The sequence below is a fragment of the Rhopalosiphum maidis genome, chromosome 1 (genome assembly GCF_003676215.2).
Source record: "Rhopalosiphum maidis isolate BTI-1 chromosome 1, ASM367621v3, whole genome shotgun sequence".
Taxonomy (NCBI): domain Eukaryota; kingdom Metazoa; phylum Arthropoda; class Insecta; order Hemiptera; family Aphididae; genus Rhopalosiphum; species Rhopalosiphum maidis.
Window position 1 is genome coordinate 61,906,320 of NC_040877.1, and position 19,443 is coordinate 61,925,762.

The window sequence follows — 19,443 nt, forward strand, 5'->3', positions numbered from 1 at the left end:
TATATTTTAACATAATTATTTTTATTTTTACAAAAAAATTAATTTAAAAAAAATCATTTTCCCCTCTATACATAATTAACATATATGAATAGTATAACATGAATTACAAATCATTAGATTATTTCATATATATATGTAGGTACAAGTTGGTAAAAGTTGTAACGATAAAAAATATTAAAAATATGATTCTTTTATTGAACAACTTTAATTACATTTTTATTTTAACATCTATTAACGTTTAAAAAAATATTTTTTACATATTTACCATTCGAAATATAACATTGTTTTAAAAGAATCATATTTTTAAAAATATTCTGCTTCAGAATATGAAATTAAAAACAATATATGCTGTTATTCAATAAAGTAAAAAAAATTAAAAGGGGTAAAGATAAAAAATATTAAAAATATGATTATTTTATTTCGACTGGAAATTTTGCAAAAACTATTTTAAAAAACGCTAAAAAATATTTAAATAAATGTGTATTGTTCGATAAAATAATCACTCAACTGCAGTATATTATTAAACACTATTACACATTTCGTAGTGTGTATTCATTACATTTTAAGTTTCTCGACGTCCACATAATTATATAAATTATATAATATATTATATTCAATACAAATTTTTGTTTTCTTTCAATATTGAAACAATAGTGTATTTCTATATTTCCGTATTAATTTATCTAATAATTTTAAATGCCTAATTCAGACTACGATAGACATAATTGTTATTTTTTAATTTAATTAAGTGTATCACTTATAATACTATTCAACTATTTATGATCATCTTTTTATAAAAATAATAAAGAATAGGTCTACAGACTTAATAACGAAAGTTACATAATAATCATCTGTATAAAGTACCTACTTGTGGAATACCTAGACATTAATTATGAAATTGTTTTAGTTAAATATACGTTTTCTAGTATAATATACTAATATATCTTGTATGACTATTGATTATCCTCATAATTTTTTTTCCACAATTCCATGCACTAAATGATTCAAATATATTCAATACTCATATTTATAAATGCGAACTTCCCAGTTATCATACCATCAGTTGTGAAAAACACAATACAATGTTTACACTTTTAAACTACAGACCATTGTTTTTTCTTGAGTAATTAAGCTGAGTAAGTTAAGCAATCATTTAAAATGGAATAACAAACTTCTTTTTTCATTAATCGTGTGTGAGGATAATTATTTGTATGTACAATGTGTACTATGTGATTAGTAATATCATGCTGTTTTGTAAATCACCCCGCAGTAGAGATAAATATGCTTATATAACTTAATCACTTTTATTTTTATTAATCGATTTAACATAGATAAATATTAAAAATTATACTTAATAATAAAAACATAAATTTTTATTTTTAACAATAAATTAAAAACAAAAAATCAAAAATTAATAAACAAAAATGAATATGATTGAGGGGGGATATAAAACAATTAAACGCCTCTCCGTCCTTTAAATTGTATAATATTAAGTATGCTAATATATTGTTGATTTCTTGAAATCTGTTAAATGGTAGAAATTAGTAAAGTAATCCCGTCATGCTTTAAAATTAAATTAATAAATAAACTTAAAACCGTGAATAATAATAAATATAACAATACAACGAATAAACGTAATGAGGCAATGGGTATCTCGACTAACTTGAGAACCATACCAGTACCTGATATTAGTAATATTATAGTCTATTAGTCTATAGTATGAACTACCATATTATCGCAGTATTCGTACTTATAAGCGTATATACTATACCTATTTATTTGGATAATCTACGGTACCTACCTATTTTAATACTACTTATTGTTTACAATATACAGTGTGATAAATAAATTACAATTTAATATTTCAACAAAATCATTAAATATTATTTTCACAAGAGTGTTAGGTACTTTTACGCTTTTTTTCTAAAAAGGTATTAGTATAATAGTATCGATAATTTATATACCAATAAAATGAATATAATAATAATATAATCATGGATATTAATAATGTGACGTCATCATGTTGAATGATTATAGGATGTTACACGGTTCAAAACAATCCGTAGGTATAATAATATACGATAATATATCATAGAGACATAAAGTGTTGTAATATTTTATAGGAACGTCATTATAATACATAAGGATACTCGAAAACATATTAATTTTCAAGTTTTAACAAAAACTATAATAATATGAGTAATTTATTATTGTGTCAATTTTACGAATAAATAATTATATTTCCATGTTGAATGTTGAACGAAAAACAGGATAATATATTGAATAATTACCAAAATCTAGGTAATATTCTTAGGAATTGACAAAATGAAAATAATAATAGAAATTTAGATTTCAAAAAAGACAACAATATGTATTCCGTTGACTATTACACATTTTTACTTACTTAAATGAACGTTATGAAACTTTTAAATAGGTACTTATTGCACAATTTATATTTACAGTGATTCACCAAGCATGCTCACCCCCATTTTTATTTTAATATTGAATTTGTTCAAATTCTGTTTTTTGGAATTTCCAAATATACTTAAAAATCATAGTTAAGTATTTGAAATTTGTATTTCTACTTAAGGAGTGTCCTGTATAGCAATGTAAACTTCTGTTTTCAAATGAGAAACGCCTTTTTACTCTAAAGTATGTGGTAGATTTATTTTTAAATTTTGACTATTTTTTTTTTCTTCTTCGCTGGCATTTATAACTCAATTAGAGCCGTTGCCGCTATCAGTATACCCCTCCATATATCTCGGTGCTGTACAATTTTTTTCCATTCTTGCACTCCCCCAGAGCTTTAAGATCCTCTTCTACCACGTTTAGCTACTCGGTCTTCCTCGAGACCGTTTCTTTTCGGTTTCCATTCCATGACTACTCTAATGGTTTCTTGAGTTTCTTCTTCACTTTTTCTCGTAAAATAGCCCAGCCACTGTATTCTTTGTTCTTTTATATAACTAGTGACGGTTGCTAAACCCAATTTTGCAATTTGATGTACTTATACTAGTTATACTATAATTAAAAATTTAAATGAGCAATTTCTTGGTAATTAAAATGTTTGGACTAAGCATTTAAGTTCTCGAAAATGTTTTACAAAAATATAAAATAAATGTAATTATGGATATATAATAATATTTATTATACTTGGTACAGTTTTACAAATTATAAACATTGTTAGATTAATTTATTTTCAAAAAGTCATATCCCCTATTATCATATCTTGATCCAAATCCATAATCATATTGTCCTTGAAACACAAAGTTAAATAACTCAATAAATATCGCTTGAATTTGATTTTAATACGTTAAAATTTTCAAAAAATATATTCTAAATAATTTACAACCTATTCCCTTTCCTTCTGATGAAAAATAGAAATTTGCATCTCCATAAGATATCCCTTTAACAGTACATTCTGGATCCATATCTGTTCCGTATACACGACATACTTACTCTTAAAATATGATTGTAACAAGTAAAAACAAATAGGTAGGAGGTACCTATATTTAAATTATATTATAATAAATAATTTGAAACTATTATAATATGGATATGGAAGTACTGAGCTTATACCTTAATTGTTTTACGCCCTACACATTTGTCTAGGGACGCCGCTGCCCACTAACATCTACCTATACTACCCTATTAAACAAAAGTGCTATAAAAATCAATGTATTAGTTTTAAGAAAAATGTAGTTTTGTATTTTTCATTTTATTATATCTATATAATAATTTGTTAGTCTATTTTAGTATAAAACATACCCACCTTTATAGTTTTTTTTTATGCAATGAAATACCTAATAATATATAAGTATTATTTGGTTGTTATACGAATAAAAGTTACTTTTATGTTATTAGTTAGCAACATAAGATATTTAGAATGTTAGGTAATAATTCTGCAACTCTGCTGGTAGAACATAGAAATGTTATGCGAAAATTCCATATCTATTAACATATTTACATGTCCATGAACTTATTAAAATACATTTTAAATTATAATATAATTGTATTTGTTGAGATAAACTAATTTGGTTAGAAACGTTCAAACGTGACTTGCACAGTTCATAAAATATTTATAATAATAATACTTACTATATACTAGGTAGGTATATCAAAGAACTTAAATTTTATTTTTATTCGTATATCTACAATAAAACAAACTATAACAATAATAATATGATATTTTTCATGTGCATAATTCTTGAATTTATTGATTTATTCAATATTAAATGTTCATAAATATTATAGTATGCAAAACTATGTAGTATACAGTAAATAAGAATAAAACTATGTGATATCTGCTACAGTCCGTTGATACTGATTATAATTAACTGGTGGCTAGTAGTGTAATATTAGGTATATCCAATGTAAAAAGCAGAAAAAAAAACAATTTACATACGTAGATAATATAAGTAATAACTAATAAATAAATATTTCAGTATGATCAGCCTTTTAATTCAGCAGGTGTGGGTACAAGGGGGCCATGGGAGCGATGCCCCCCCAATTACGAAAAAAAATCAATTTACTTCATTAATATGTCAAATTATGAAAAAAATTAAATTTTTTTATAGTTTAGGATCTTATATTTAGTTTTATCTACATTAAATAATAATAAATACATTGTTTAGCGGATAGTTTTATTTATAACTCTTAAATTTCAGAATTTTTTTTTTTCATAATCCTAAGTATGTACTTAAGAAGATGGTGTGATTTAAAATTAAATATATCTTGTTATTGAATACATATTATAAATTATAATTTAGTAAAATTATTGAGTTCTCGATTCGTGTGGTATTGCCGCGCAAACCAATTTTTTTCGTCATTATTTAACGCCTGTATCTCTTTGAATAATTAGTAATTAAGTGTGAGACCCACACCATTTTATAAATAATAAATGTATTTTAGTCAACTTTTTTCACACATTAACACATATTTTAATAATAATTAATTAATGCAGAGATAGTTGTATAGATAACATTTACAATGAAAATTTCTTCAAACATTGAATATTTCGAATCAATAAATACAAATTTAACAAAATATGTCGAATATTTTTCATAAACAAAAAGAAAATTAGATTTTGCTTTATAATTATTGTTAGTTTATTAATATTCAATAGTTTTTTAATAGTTTTTACTAATTGTTCTGGAATAAAGAGTGTCCTTTTAATGCACCTACCTAGGTTTTTTATTAATTTTTAGTTGTAAGTTAATTCCTTTAAAACTTAAAGAAATATTTATAGTAATAGCATTGATTATGTATATAATAAAATTAAAATAATACATGTATGATTTATGATATATAATCGATGGTAATAATTATAATATAATAATAAAATTATTGTACAACATATATTATATATAAATGCCCCCCCCCTAATAATTACTCTGGATCCGCGCCTGTTTAATTGAGACTGGTTAAGCTTTATTTTTTTCGAAACTTTTGGAAACTACTGTGAGTTTTTTAGATTGACCTCTTGGAAGCACTAACTAGATTCATTTTTCGGCCAAAAAAGATATTGATGTGAAAAATAGAAATTGTAATTTGCTAATTGCAAATTGACTTGCTAAATTTTAAAACCAACTTACTATAACTTGCTTATTATTCGCTATTTTTGGAAATACCTTTGAAGTAGATTGGATAAAGTGGGTAGGCCAAGTTTATGAACGTCATATTTACGGCGTTTATGCTTAATAGGTGTAAGATGCGCGTTCTTAGTACTACTAATTTTTTTTTGTTATCTACGGTGTTTTCAAAGGACGATAATTGAGTGTATAGACTATTCAATGTAATTTTAGGAGGTATTTTATCTTCAAACATTATGTAAAACTGATAAACCTATCAAATGCCGTATGTAACACATTTTTTAATTTTTTTTCGAGTTGCTTAGGAGAGCAGTATATATGTTTATCACAGTTCATGTAGCTCATATTTCCATCACTCACCAGTGAATCAGTAAATAGCAGTAATTACTTTCCATTTTCCACCAGTTCTACCATAGTAAATACAAGTACGGCCAGTATGAGATACAGACTATAGTTTTTACAGACTACAACACTACAAATAGTGAATATTTGAATTTCCATCTCGAAATTAGAATAGTGAATGACTCATTGGCATCGGACGACAGACATGATACACATAGTATAGTATCTACTATAATAGTCACTATGTATTCACTAGGGCACGAAGGCACGTCTTACCGAATACCGGCGGCTACCATAAAGGCATAAATCAACACTTGATAACGTATTAGGTACCTGTCATAGACAAAGAAAATAACCTGTTGACTGTAGTCATGATTAGATATATTTTTATATCTTTAATCGTGATTATAGTACACAGATATAAATAATAAACTATATACCTATCTATATCAATATTTAATAGGTATACATATTATGTATCTGTGTTAAAGTACAACTTTACTCTGTCTAAGTAGAATACACCAGTTCTGCGCACTTTTTAGTTTTTCCATCTTCTACCGGTTACCACCTACTATATTATGTCGTTATGGGGGAGGTGCGTGTTGCCGGACAGAAACCGATCGCCGCTTGATATACTATACTTTGAGGACTGAGTATAGAGTAAAGACAGTTATTACTTATTAGTACAACTTAACCATCGTAGACAGGGACCTGATAAACCCAAATACCGAAAGTCGTACAATATTGTTATTTATTTACAGTGGCGTCATTTCAGTTTATGTTTGACTCAAATTTTATGATTTATAACAATGGCCCTTAGTAGTTAAAAATAAGACTACTTATAATTTTTAAATGTGCCGACTTAAGGTTGATGTAAATGGCAAACTAGGGCAAATGCCCAAGTTGCCCCTCCCCCCTCCCAAATCACGCCACTGTTTCTTTAGTTACCGTTATTATTACTGGCGTTACTGCCATGTGGCCATGTTCCGTTCGAATGACCGATGAAATTAATTTTATTGTTGGCGTGGAGGATTTATACATATTACATGATATATAGTATATACATTATATATATATATATACATATATACGACACACCTTGATTACAGGTAGTTAATACAAATGGCGCGAAAATCACCATACTGATTATGTTGTTATGATAATATATATTCTAATGATAAAATATTGAAATTAGCTATTTATAATAAATTGAATTTAACAATAACTATTGTTCTATATTCTAAAATACCATTAAGTATTAGTTTAGTACCATTGTCTATTGTTAATATTGTTATTTTTACGATGTAAATTGTTTTTATTATTATTTATACATTTAATTCTAATTATTCAATTATTATATGTTGTTAACTTCAGTTTTTATTCATTACGTGCGAATTTATGATACAAAATATCTATACATACCTAATGTCATACAACATATTATAAATTATAATATATCAATATTCAATAATTAATTCGACTAATAATTAAAATTCCGTTGTGAAATTACAGTCTTCAGGGCTAACTTAAACTAACATTTAGTGGATTGTTTTTCTTATCGAGGTAATTTCATATTAAATTTACATTACAGCATTTTATATTTCTGTTGTCCTAATTTTTAAATTAAGATTTTACAGATAAACAGAAATAAAATGAATAATAATAACTATTATTTGAAGAAAAAAGATATAATTGTGATATTTGTTAATTTATTGGTGCTATCCTTAGTCATATATATTTATCATGTTGTTCACGATTTGAAAACTATGCTTTCAAACGAGAGGTTATGCATACTAAAAACATCTTCAAAGACTGACTTAACTGAAGGTGATACAGATGACATTTATTTTGACTTTTCAAAAATGAAAAATTTAAATATTAGACATACCAGATCGACCAAGTCTACAAAATGTAATTTTATATTTTTTATACAAACATAGTTATTGTTTTGATATTTATTATTTAAATTTCTTGCTTCTAGTTCAAAATATGTCCTTGTTCTACTTGGCTCAACCAAATATAGATTTTGAACAAAATGGTAGTTTGTACAATAGCATTCATTATACATTTGTAATTCTGTAATTTACTACGTTTACACCTAAATTACAAAAATGTATTGCAAATTGAACAAAATTATACATTAATGTTATTTTATCAGTTTAGTATAGTTTAATGTATTAAGTTAATAATTGCCTTAAGTGTGAACTGATTTAATAAATTTGATGGACTACCTACTCTGGTGTAAACGTAGTATTTAGCAAGATTAAAATTTCATTTCAATTACTGACTATCATTTTATGAACAGGTATCTTAGGGCCGTGGATTTTGTCAAATAAAAGTTTACCAGTTGACTCGTATTCTCCCATTAAATTAACTTCAAGAAGAACTTTGTTAGAAATAGTTGACCAAGGACTTTATTTAGTTAACATACAGGTAATATATTTTCTTACTGATACATTTTCCCTAAAAGAGTGCAATATTCAAATAAATTGTCTTTGTCTTATACATGAGTATAGCGTAATAAAAAACTTTATTTACTTTAAGAATTTTGGTTATGTGGTAAAAATTAAGATATTGTAATAATTAAACTGTTTTTAAAATTATTTTGTTTCTTCAACAATTTTTCTAAAAATTTTTTAAAAACAATGCCTGTGTTGAAACAAATAATTTTTACAATATCTATTTTCATTTATATTACCACAATAGAGAAATATTTAAAGCAATTATTATTGCATGTATTCAATATGTATAAAACTGAGATTCCAAATTTTACTGTTGCACCTTTTTTGAATCATATCTAAGTACCCAATATTAACATTTTTCAAAAATAAATAATCATGATATATTTTAAAAAGACAGGAATTAAACTGTTTATAATAAAATAATGTGAATTAGTTCTGTACTTAATAAGTTTTATTTATTATTAGGTTTATTATTTGTCATCTACTAAGAGGAACAGTTTTTCTATCACAAAAGTAACAGCTGCTTTAAATGAAACATTGTCTGTATGTAGTGCAGTGGGTGTCTCTGGAACAGAAATCTCATGTTTCACATCTATTGTAGAGTATTTTAAACCTGGTGAATCAATTTTAATTAGACTTAGGGAAATGTCTTCTGGTATAAACCTTAATCGTAAACCTTCTCACACTTACCTTGGCTTTACTAAGCTATTGTAATAATTTCATCTCTGTAATACTATGATCAAAATGCCACTACTTTCATACTTTTTAGTATATAATTTGATTTATATTTCTATTACTACATTTTTTTTTTTTAATAAACAGTATTATTTTAATCATAATATTTTGTTATATTAAGGTTGTTTTTCATATTTTAATTATATTTTAGGAATATATCCTGGTATACATTTGTTTCTATTCATATTTATGTATAATTATTGTTAAAAAAACATTTAAATATATGATTAAGCCATCTTAAGTTTATTAGGATTATAACAATACTGATGACAATCATCAAATAACTAGTTTATGTTATTATTATAATATATATATATATATGTATGTATTATGAATATTTTGCAATATTTATTAAAGACAGATGTATTGAATAAACTACTTATTTATTATTTTAACTTGCATATAGCAGCGAAAACAAAGTTGGTAACTCTGAGACAGATTAGCACCATCTAAATGAATGTAATTTAAGCTTAGGTATACATATATATATAATTATATTATGTTATTATAGGCATAACGTCCCATATTTTTAAATTAATGTTATGATCAAATTAAAGATTCATCTATTAATCTTCGTTTTGTAAAAAATTAACCATGCACTTATGACATTGTATTTGTAGTGGTTGTTCTTGCATAAGTTGTAATATACGACGTGAAAAATATCTACACAATGGAGCTTTGCTGCACAGTTCGTGAGATCCTTGTATAAATTTATCTTCACATTCTGATTGTTCCGATTCCTAACATTTACAAACAATATTATTATTACTGTAAATCTATAACATAATTTTTTGTTGCTACATTTTACTTACACAAATACTACAAACACGGTAAAGCGAGCATACGGGCAACATTAAATCTCCAGCTGACCCTCCCAATTCTAAACAATTCTGAGTTATTTGTTGAAGTTGAGTACATTCATTACTATCAGCTAACATAAATATTTATATTATATTATTTTTTTATATTTACATTTAACTCAGTTGTACAATATGTTACCTTCTTTGTTTGACTCTGCTATATCCAATATAGAATTCATAGGTTGACTATTATTTTCTGCAGGTATAACTAAATCCGTTTTTTCATATTGTTTATCTAAAATAAAAAAATTATGTGTATTATATTATGTCATGTACAATTTTAATTAATTGACTTATTATTTGGTATATTTACCAAATAATTTGATGTTACTTGCCTTGCATCTCGTTATTTTCATTTCTAAGTTTTTCAATGTAGTATGCTTGATTTAAATTTGCAAGTACTTGATTTTTGACGTTGTTTATTTCTTCCGGATCATTGGTTCCTTGATTAGCTCCTGTGTATTTCAGTGCGTTGTTAATTAGCGTATCTTCCAACCACATTAATTTTTCATCTTTTAGATTGATAGTGTTCTCTTCATTTGCTTCATTTTCTTTTTCATAGGTACGTATATATTGATTTAAAATGGTATCTTCGGATGGTATGTTCTCGATCGATTTTTTCCTGAAAATTAATAAAATAAACACGTTATTATCATTTATAAGTATATTAAATACTAATTTAGAAAAATAGTAACACACTTTCGATCATATCCAAAATAATTACTCCAATCGATAGACTTTTTTTTCAATTCTATTTTTAAGTTGCTACCATCCACTCCTGGTTTTGCTGTTTGATTAACACTATTATTTATATCTGTTGTGGTGTTGGCGTTGGCGTTTGTGTTTGATTCTGATCCCAGAAAAATATTATTAAGCTCAGCGGCCACTTTTGGATCTGTGTGCGATTCATTTAACGCGACATTTTTCTTCGACCTTTTCATTAATCTCGGCTTTACCCATTTACTTCGATACCTATTATTTCTTCTCGTATGACTCCTGGGGATAAAAAAATACTGCCTTTTCATTGGGCTTGCCCTTTTATAATAAGTATCGTAAACATTTTGATATTCTTCCGGTATGTTACGTTTTTCCTCTTGAGCCCTCAGAAAACTCTCCAGTTCTTCGTCAGACATGCTTTGTACATTTTCTTCGATGTATTTGTCTATAAGTGTATTTAACGCGTACAAATAATCACCTTGGTTATCCATATTGTTATTATAATCTTGTACTATGTTGGGATTAGTTTTGTATCGTTCGCGAAAAGCAGAAGGTGTCGCGTATCTATCATATTTCAATTGTTGTAAATTGTCCGGCGTGTCAGAGCCTTCTCTTTCGCGAAATATCGACTTTTTACTCCACGATTTTTGATTGTACTGAGGACTTTCATTAGCTAAATAGTAAAGAAACTTTTCAGCTATTTCATCTTCGTAATTCTTATTGTTTGGTACTCGTACTCCCTGTTCAAATATATTTCCATAATTTCTTAAATTTTTTTGATAACCATAGCCAATATCTTCTGGTTGACCGTCATCTAAAATTAAAAAAAAAAATTGTAGGTGTATTATGTTCCAAAGCTTAGGTATATAAATGTAAAATAAGTTCTCTGTATATTATATGTTACGAGTAGAACAATAATATACCTAATGGTTTACTTTTTTATTATAGTTTAATAATAAATATATTCATTAATTAATAACATAATATATGTATTGGTAGCTATTACACTTATGTATTTGTATCGTATATAACGTAAAAATATATTTTGTAATCTATGCCGCTATGCATTAGTACTGTGCAGTGGCGTGCTGGGCCAAACAAATTACTTATAAGTTGCAGGGGGTGCATCATTATTTTATATGAGTCTATATTAGCTTTTATAGAAATTAGAAATATTTATATTTATATATAACTCAATAACTGGTACCTAGGGTCCGACCGCACGGGGTGTGTTTACGGCTTCATGCCTAACAACCCGCTGACACGTTCCACACTATTGGAACATAACTATTAAAAGTATGTGCATTTAAAGGCGTATTTTTTCGAAAAATTTTAGCTAAATTAGCTACATAGCTAAATTGGTCTACTTCCAACCTACATGATGTTCTTATGCATTTGAGCCATTGCAGTATAGTATCTATATACAATATATTAATATGATTTTTGCAATTTTTATTTTGTAACTAAAAATATGTGATTGTAATTTTTGAACATCGAGAATTATGATATGGTTGGATAATATTTACCTTTCTATTTTTCAGTTTAGTTTAATTTTAATTTCTAAATACCTTTTTATAATACTATATAAGAGGTCATGAATGTGAAATTGAAATTTTTATTTATGTATGTAGAATAGATATATTTATGGTGACTGTAGTTAGTAGTTACACATAAATAATAGGTATATACGTTTAAGCAATATTGTTGGCACATATTAATATATATATATGTGTGTGTGTGTGTGTGTGTGTGTGTGTGTGTGTGTGTGTGTATATTATGCTAAAAACGAGTGTATGGACATATCGACGCTTCCAGGGAAAAAGGTCGTAAATGACATTTTGGCTGAAAATGAGTTAATAGAATTTTGGTGTAAACTCCACGATTCTCTATCGATAGAGCCAACGATCGTATCGATACGATTTTTTTACGAATTACTATAGATTTTTAAATATTTTTCGTAAACGCCATTAATTATCAGGTGTGTAGTTATATTCGATGTAAACTACTTTTATCAGGCGTAAACGACTATTAAATATGTCGCTTACGCTTTTTTTTCTTGTACCCGTCGATACGATGTGAGATTATCTTGAGAAATAATGGGCGTAAGCCCCATATTATCGTTAATAAGCTAATTTCTACCGTAATTATCAGTACATTTTATAGTTGTAAGTAGAATACATTAGAAACATGATCAATTAATAGATTGATACACGAATTATACTTGTAAGTGATATTCCTATGGAATAGGACAGAAAAATGTGTTGTATTTTTATTTCGGTTCTTCTGTAAAATTACGAAAATGTCGTTTACGACCTTCTTCCCTGGAAGCGTCAATATATGGTTTTTATTTTATTAAAAAAATGAAATGCATTTAATTTTAATTAGTTTAATACTACTCATCAAAGTATATCCTTGAATTAATTTAATACCTATTCGATTAATCGTGAAATGCATGTTCACACACACACACATAATAAATATTATACACAGGTATGATAACATATTAACATTTAATGTTCAAAACATGTATAGACGAGTTTATTCGTAAGGTTATTTATTATGTAACTGCAACTTCGTATTATCTGTATGTGCATCATAATATAAGTTAAATGATGGATGCATATATTGCATATATTTGATCGATTAATTAGTGTTGTTTGTGAATTGTACGCTTAAATAAAACTTTTCTATAATTTATACACACGTGTGGAACGTGGGTAAGAAAACTTGGCGGGACTGGATGATTGAATTGCTCGGGAGTTTTGTACTGCAGTATTCTACATCGAACTTTATTTATAAATCTGCTTCAAATTAGTCTTACTTTTATGTTGGGAATATAAGATGAACAGATCAATAGATAGAGTATAGGTGAAACATTATCAACGATGTCTAACCACCAAGTATATAAATCGATAATATTTAAAATAATATAATATATAAGTACCTACGTCGAGTACAAGTTATCATTGCAGTTAGCAACGCTGTAGACAAGTCGTTTATACGTGTGTATAATAATTTATATGTAGGTATAATAATATATATATAATGATCCTATGTAGGCTGATATGGCAGATTAAGACAAAATATTGTAATGGGAAAGTTGTTTTTAAGCGTAACACTATAACATTCCCTAACACTACCTATAAAGGACTTAAAAATTGGCATTACAATGATATTATTGTATTATATTTATCCTTCTTACAATTAAAAGAAATTCAACTATGCAATCTATTAATCTATTCTCAGGTGAAACAAGGGGCGAGATCGCGTCGACACATTATAGTATGTATTATTTATGTACCTAGTACTTATGTATAGACTGTAGGTAATATTATTATATACAAGTTCCTCGTAGCCCCTCCCCAAGTTTAAATAGTTTAATATATTTTAGGAGCTTCAGATTAACGCTAACCATCATATTATGGCGTACACTGTCAATTATCTACATATACCTACCTAAGGGATTTTCATAGTGTAATAAAAATGGTGTGAGGGTCACACATTCACACAGTAAGATCAACTTAATCCTCACCATTTTTGTCAAACAAATTCGGAGGAAGACCTTGTATACATTAAACTTCGAATTAACCCCACAGCCACCCGTCGCGGCGAAGGTCACTGCACGCAATCTCTGTGTAGCCCACTTATGTAATATAATATTATAAATACATATTAAATAATGAACCTTCTTATAACGGAGTCTCCTCCTCTTCTATATAATATGGAAATATCTTTAAAACTCATATTTTATCCTGTTTATTTTAGTTTCCCTATATATTTATAACAGAAAAATCGTATACTACCTATAGTCGGTCCCTAGCGATTGCGTTATAAGGGGGTTTTATCGTATACGCGCGTTCATCGCCGCGTTATGCAGCAACCTACCTGTGTTCAAGTAGACTGCGGCCGCTACCCGCGGGGACGTAGATCCTAATTTGTCAGAAATGGCTTCCAGTGCGGACCGTAGACTGTCGTCGGTGCCCCGAACGCCCAGCACAGCCACTGCAGTGTACACCATCATGTAAAAAACGCGCACGGCGAACGTGGACGGGACGCGCCCTCTCATCTTTTGAATGCCGGCGTGCACTTTGGCAGGATTCGACGACGGACGATTTCGGTCAGCCGCAGATCATCACCTGCACCACCACCGGTGTAGCGTATATAAGTCGAACAGTGTGTGCGAGGTCGAATGAAAGATTGTGTGTGGTCAGAAAACGAAAGGGGACGACGACGAAGACGATGATGGCGCGACGACGACAACGACGAAGACTGTGGCGGTGACACGTTACAGGTGGTGGTTGCCAGGCAATGAGAGGGCTGCGCACAAAACGGGGAATGAATCAATAAAGTCTCCCCGTCCCGTGGGGGGGATTTGCTATGGTGTAAGTGCTCGTTTTTGTGTGGGTGGATTGGTTTGATGCGGGGGAGGTAACGGGTGGCGTATTTTGGGGGTTGTGTAGCGAGTGTGTGAGTGGCTGGGTGTTAAATCTGATACATATATATATAATACTAAATCCATAAACGTCGCTGGCGTTTATTACTACAATTATAATATAATTGTTACGTTTTTATGTACTCAAAGTTAAGACGTACAATGGTCTGCAGTTATTATGATAACATCAACCTGCAGTCCGTAAAGGCAATTAAAATAGAATTTTGTTTTATTAAATCCAAAAACGATAAAATTATTATATAATCTACTACACTCTTTAATTTATAAATCAATCAAAATAAAATATTAAAAGCATATTTACTAAATATACCAGATACCTAATACATGCATAAAATATGCATAAGCAGTTTTGCATGTAGCATTAATTTTTTTTTTTTTGAGGAGGGGTGTTTGTTTTTTTTAAAACCTATTATATTTTATTTGTACTATTGTACATATTTAATTAATAATAATATTTGAATTTTTAACAATTTTCCATGGGAGGGCTACTATAGCTCCATTAAATATAAAAAAAAGAGTCTTCCCGCAAGTCCCAAGGTTATTATTCTTACTTTTAAATCACATATGATAATAGACATTAATTGTCTAATATTTTATAAAAGGTTTGCTATGTATTATATTATATAATTTGTATTAATTTTGGAAGGCTAATATGGTAAGAAGCTACACCAGTATGCATAATACACTATTGTCAATGAATAAACCTATGATACTCTCAACTACTGATGTTTGACAGTAGTTTATTTTAATATATATACAATTTTACGCTATTTATCATAACATTTTGGAAACTAAATAATTGTATGGATTGCTTAACATAGAAGTGTATACATACATAAATTGTCAACTTTTATAATTTATTATTGTAGGTAGGTTAGGTACTCCAGTTAAAAATATACTAATTTATTTATTTTTATAAATAATGTATTGTTTTCTAAACACACATAATAATACATAAGCTAACCATTATATATATATATATATATATAAAAACAAGACAACCCCAATCAACGTATAATCTACCAAAATGTATTTTACTAATGATTCATTAAAATTTGATGGACCAATGAGTGAGTATCAAAAACATGTTTGGATTGAACCATACATTAAACTGACTATTCATTAAATGTTTAAGAGGACGTCACACCTGCAGGTGTTGTCTCTGTCTACTACTCTGTACATCATAACAAATTTTTGTTCAGCAGAATACATTTTGTGATGTTAGCTTAAAATTAGAGTAAATTTACCTATTATCAAATTTAAAGGTAAGAATATTATCTAGATAATGACACATGCTTTTAATGACATTATTTTAAAGCAATTTACAGCTATGTAAAATATTACAACTTTAAAATTATAATATCAATAAAATTATGGCATTGTCTAGATAATATTCTTACCTTTAAATTTGATAATAGGTAAATTTACTCTAATATTAAAGCCAACATCACAAAATGTATTCTGCTGAACAAAAATTTGTTTTGATATACATTAGACAGAGACAACACAATACACATGCGGGTATGGCATCCTCTTAAAGAGTGTTTAAAGTCTAAATCATTTAATGTATATTTATAACATATAACTAATATATAGTAAGCACTATGTATCAGAATAATAAATGTCTGATGAAAAAAATCATGTATCACATAGTAAATTATAGCATAGTACCTGCAGGATATTATTATGTAAAATTAACTTATAATGCAATATTGTCTATCAATCAGTATCATTTAAGAAATTAATTAGGATTTAATTTTTTTTTTTTTATATACTTGCTAAATTGTAATTGTTAGTAAAATTTAATCGACTTTCTTGAACACTGTGCAATGATATTGTAGGAATAAATACCTATACAATATTTTATTTGCATTTTTTTATAATATACTAAAATAATAAGCAAAATTCAATTTATTTTTAAAATGTTTATTGATAGAATGATGTTTAAATATGTTTATTTCATTATGACTAATTTTTTTTTTTTATATGGTTTTAAATTCCATTGTTTGTTTTTTTTGGAGCTTGTTCTTTCATCATCTAAATCTTCAATCGCTCGATTATCCATTATTCCAACTGTAGGTAAATCTTCTTCTCTTTTTTTCTTTTGTTTTTCTGGACAATCTTTGGCAAAATGGGTAACATCTCCGCAAGATCTAAAATTTACAAATATTTATTAATAAAAATGTCTTTATTTTCTATTATTGATATTATTAGGATTATTAGGAACAGTTATGCTATTTAGAAACATAATAAGATATTATAATAATTAATAAATAATATTATTGATTATATAAATACTAATAATACTATATAATCAATGATAATATGAAACTTATTTGTAGACAAACTTAGTCAATTAAATAAGTATTTCAAAGGGACTGGAAACATTATAGTTTCTGTTTATTTAAATACTTTATTTTTTCTAACAGTACCAAATTATAATTCCAATATTATAGTAACAAAATTAATTAATTTGTGTAGCTGAAATCTGATTAAATTAATAAGTTGGTAAATTTATTTTTATAAACGATGAAATATTTTCTGTTTAGAATAAAATGTTTATTCTATTTTTATTTAAATAAATTACCGGCAAGCTCCTCCATTTGGATATAACCCCATAGGGTTATCAGGACACTGGCGTGATAGATGTCCTTCTTCTTTGCAAATAAAACATTTGGCAAATTCGAGTTCACTATTGTTTCCTGCATTACGACATTCACTTAATTTGTGTTCTGTTGATCCACACCTGAAAAATTAAACTTAGAGTAATGCAAACAATTTAGATATTTATGGTCCTAAAAATATTAGAATAGAAATAGTGAAGCACAGTCAACACCAGTCACCAATTAGTTTTCTTATATATTCTTTACATATATCACACAGAAGCAACATACTTAAAGCATACTCCAAGTGCAGTGTTGGTACCCAACTCTGGGCATTGATTCAGCATATGACCAGGTTGCCTGCAATGAAAACATGCTTTTTGTCTGAGCCTGGAGAGTTTCTTTTCAGCGCGTCGACGCATTGGCATCAGTTGTGCCTTCAACTGATGTCTGGGCACACCCTGTTTTATTAACTTGAATTTCTCTACTCGCAGTTTCAATGCGTCCTCTTTTAACACGCTAAACCCATCAAATTTGTCCACGTTCGAATACGAGTTGTACTTGTTACTGCGATTTTCTTCCGATACCTCCACCGCGGTTGTCGTTGACTCGTCATCTTCAGTTTGTTGTGGCTTTTCTTTCATTTCCAACCATGGTGTTGCTTCTTCCGGTATTTTTTGATTAGATGATTTAGACCCACGAGCCCTGGCAAATCTCGTCATGTTTCAAATTCCGCAAAATTTATCTTTTTGTATGTAAATAAATCATAAAAATCATAAAACACAATAATGATTTAAGAATGTACATAAAACTTACTGTTACATCGCTATTAACTAGTCTGCGTAGTCGCTACTGCTACAAATCTACAATGTGGCCACTGGCAAAGTAGTAAATATGAATTTCACGTGCCCTTGTATTACGATATAAGATAATAATATCAAAAATCGTTGATTGCTGCGATAAGTACTTATCCAAAAACTGATAAGTTTAAAAATTACTACCAACTGTTGCTATCGAAATAAAATAACTTTTTTGATTATTTTCAAAAAAAACTTGCCTAACTTACATATCTAAAAAGACAGCCATTTTGTAGAGTTAATTTTTCTGAGAATATTAACGTTTCAACATTTTAATTTCATTAATCTCCTGATTTTTTCTACTTTCGAAAAAAACTGCGATTTATTTAATGTGATAGTGGTATTCTGTGAATCACGATGTAAATCTTCTCTACATCGCGCTATGAATCTTATTATGCTATACATACTACAAACAGAATTATGATATCTTCATTATTTCAAGAAATATTCAGGGACAGACTTACCATTTTTCCGCCCCAAGGAGACGAGGAATTACAGCACTATTATATTATAAAAATATAAGTAGAAATATACTGAAAAATTACGGCGCCGCCGAAAGATGTTGCGCACTAGGTTACCTATGCATAAATCAGAAAACTTAATATATACTTATTATTTTTGTAAAAAATGATTAATAGTATTTAAAAACAATTTTAAATTTATAATAGCTTTGATTTCATTAAAAATTGTCTTGTTTTAACTTGTTGCATAAAATATTAATTATACAAGTTAAATATAAGTTTTGGTTTTGCAGTTTTTTTTATAAATTATGTAATGGGGACATAATTTATCTTAGTAAAATCATTAACGTCCAATAGTTCTTTGG

At 27.8% G+C, this 19,443-nt stretch overlaps 3 protein-coding genes across 4 annotated transcripts; 1 reads left to right on the forward strand and 2 right to left on the reverse strand.

Annotated features, from left to right (window-relative positions):
* Nucleotides 1-7,364: 7,364 nt before the first annotated feature.
* On the forward strand, nt 7,365-9,203 carry LOC113557701. Of its 2 annotated transcripts, none has more exons than XM_026963262.1 (5): nt 7,365-7,493; nt 7,559-7,841; nt 7,912-7,971; nt 8,236-8,363; nt 8,858-9,203. In XM_026963262.1, the coding sequence occupies exons 2-5, from the start codon at nt 7,583-7,585 to the stop codon at nt 9,104-9,106; spliced, it is 696 nt and encodes a 231-aa protein (XP_026819063.1). In that variant the 5' UTR covers nt 7,365-7,493; nt 7,559-7,582; the 3' UTR covers nt 9,107-9,203. The 2 variants fall into 2 exon arrangements, with proteins under 2 accessions (XP_026819063.1, XP_026819067.1); XM_026963266.1 differs by having other exon boundaries at nt 7,912-7,968.
* Nucleotides 9,204-9,347: 144 nt separating this feature from the next.
* LOC113557694 lies at nt 9,348-14,995 on the reverse strand. Its single transcript, XM_026963256.1, has 6 exons — nt 14,590-14,995; nt 10,687-11,518; nt 10,323-10,609; nt 10,127-10,222; nt 9,940-10,058; nt 9,348-9,867 (listed from the first exon to the last, which is right to left on the reverse strand). The coding sequence occupies exons 1-6, from the start codon at nt 14,768-14,770 to the stop codon at nt 9,694-9,696; spliced, it is 1,689 nt and encodes a 562-aa protein (XP_026819057.1). The 5' UTR covers nt 14,771-14,995; the 3' UTR covers nt 9,348-9,693.
* Nucleotides 14,996-17,067: 2,072 nt separating this feature from the next.
* LOC113548635 (uncharacterized protein C683.02c-like) lies at nt 17,068-18,718 on the reverse strand. The gene is made up of 4 exons (XM_026949609.1): nt 18,577-18,718; nt 18,052-18,505; nt 17,745-17,903; nt 17,068-17,310 (listed from the first exon to the last, which is right to left on the reverse strand). Exons 2-4 carry the CDS (start codon nt 18,480-18,482, stop codon nt 17,112-17,114), a joined length of 789 nt encoding a protein of 262 aa, XP_026805410.1. The 5' UTR covers nt 18,483-18,505; nt 18,577-18,718; the 3' UTR covers nt 17,068-17,111.
* Nucleotides 18,719-19,443: the final 725 nt, after the last annotated feature.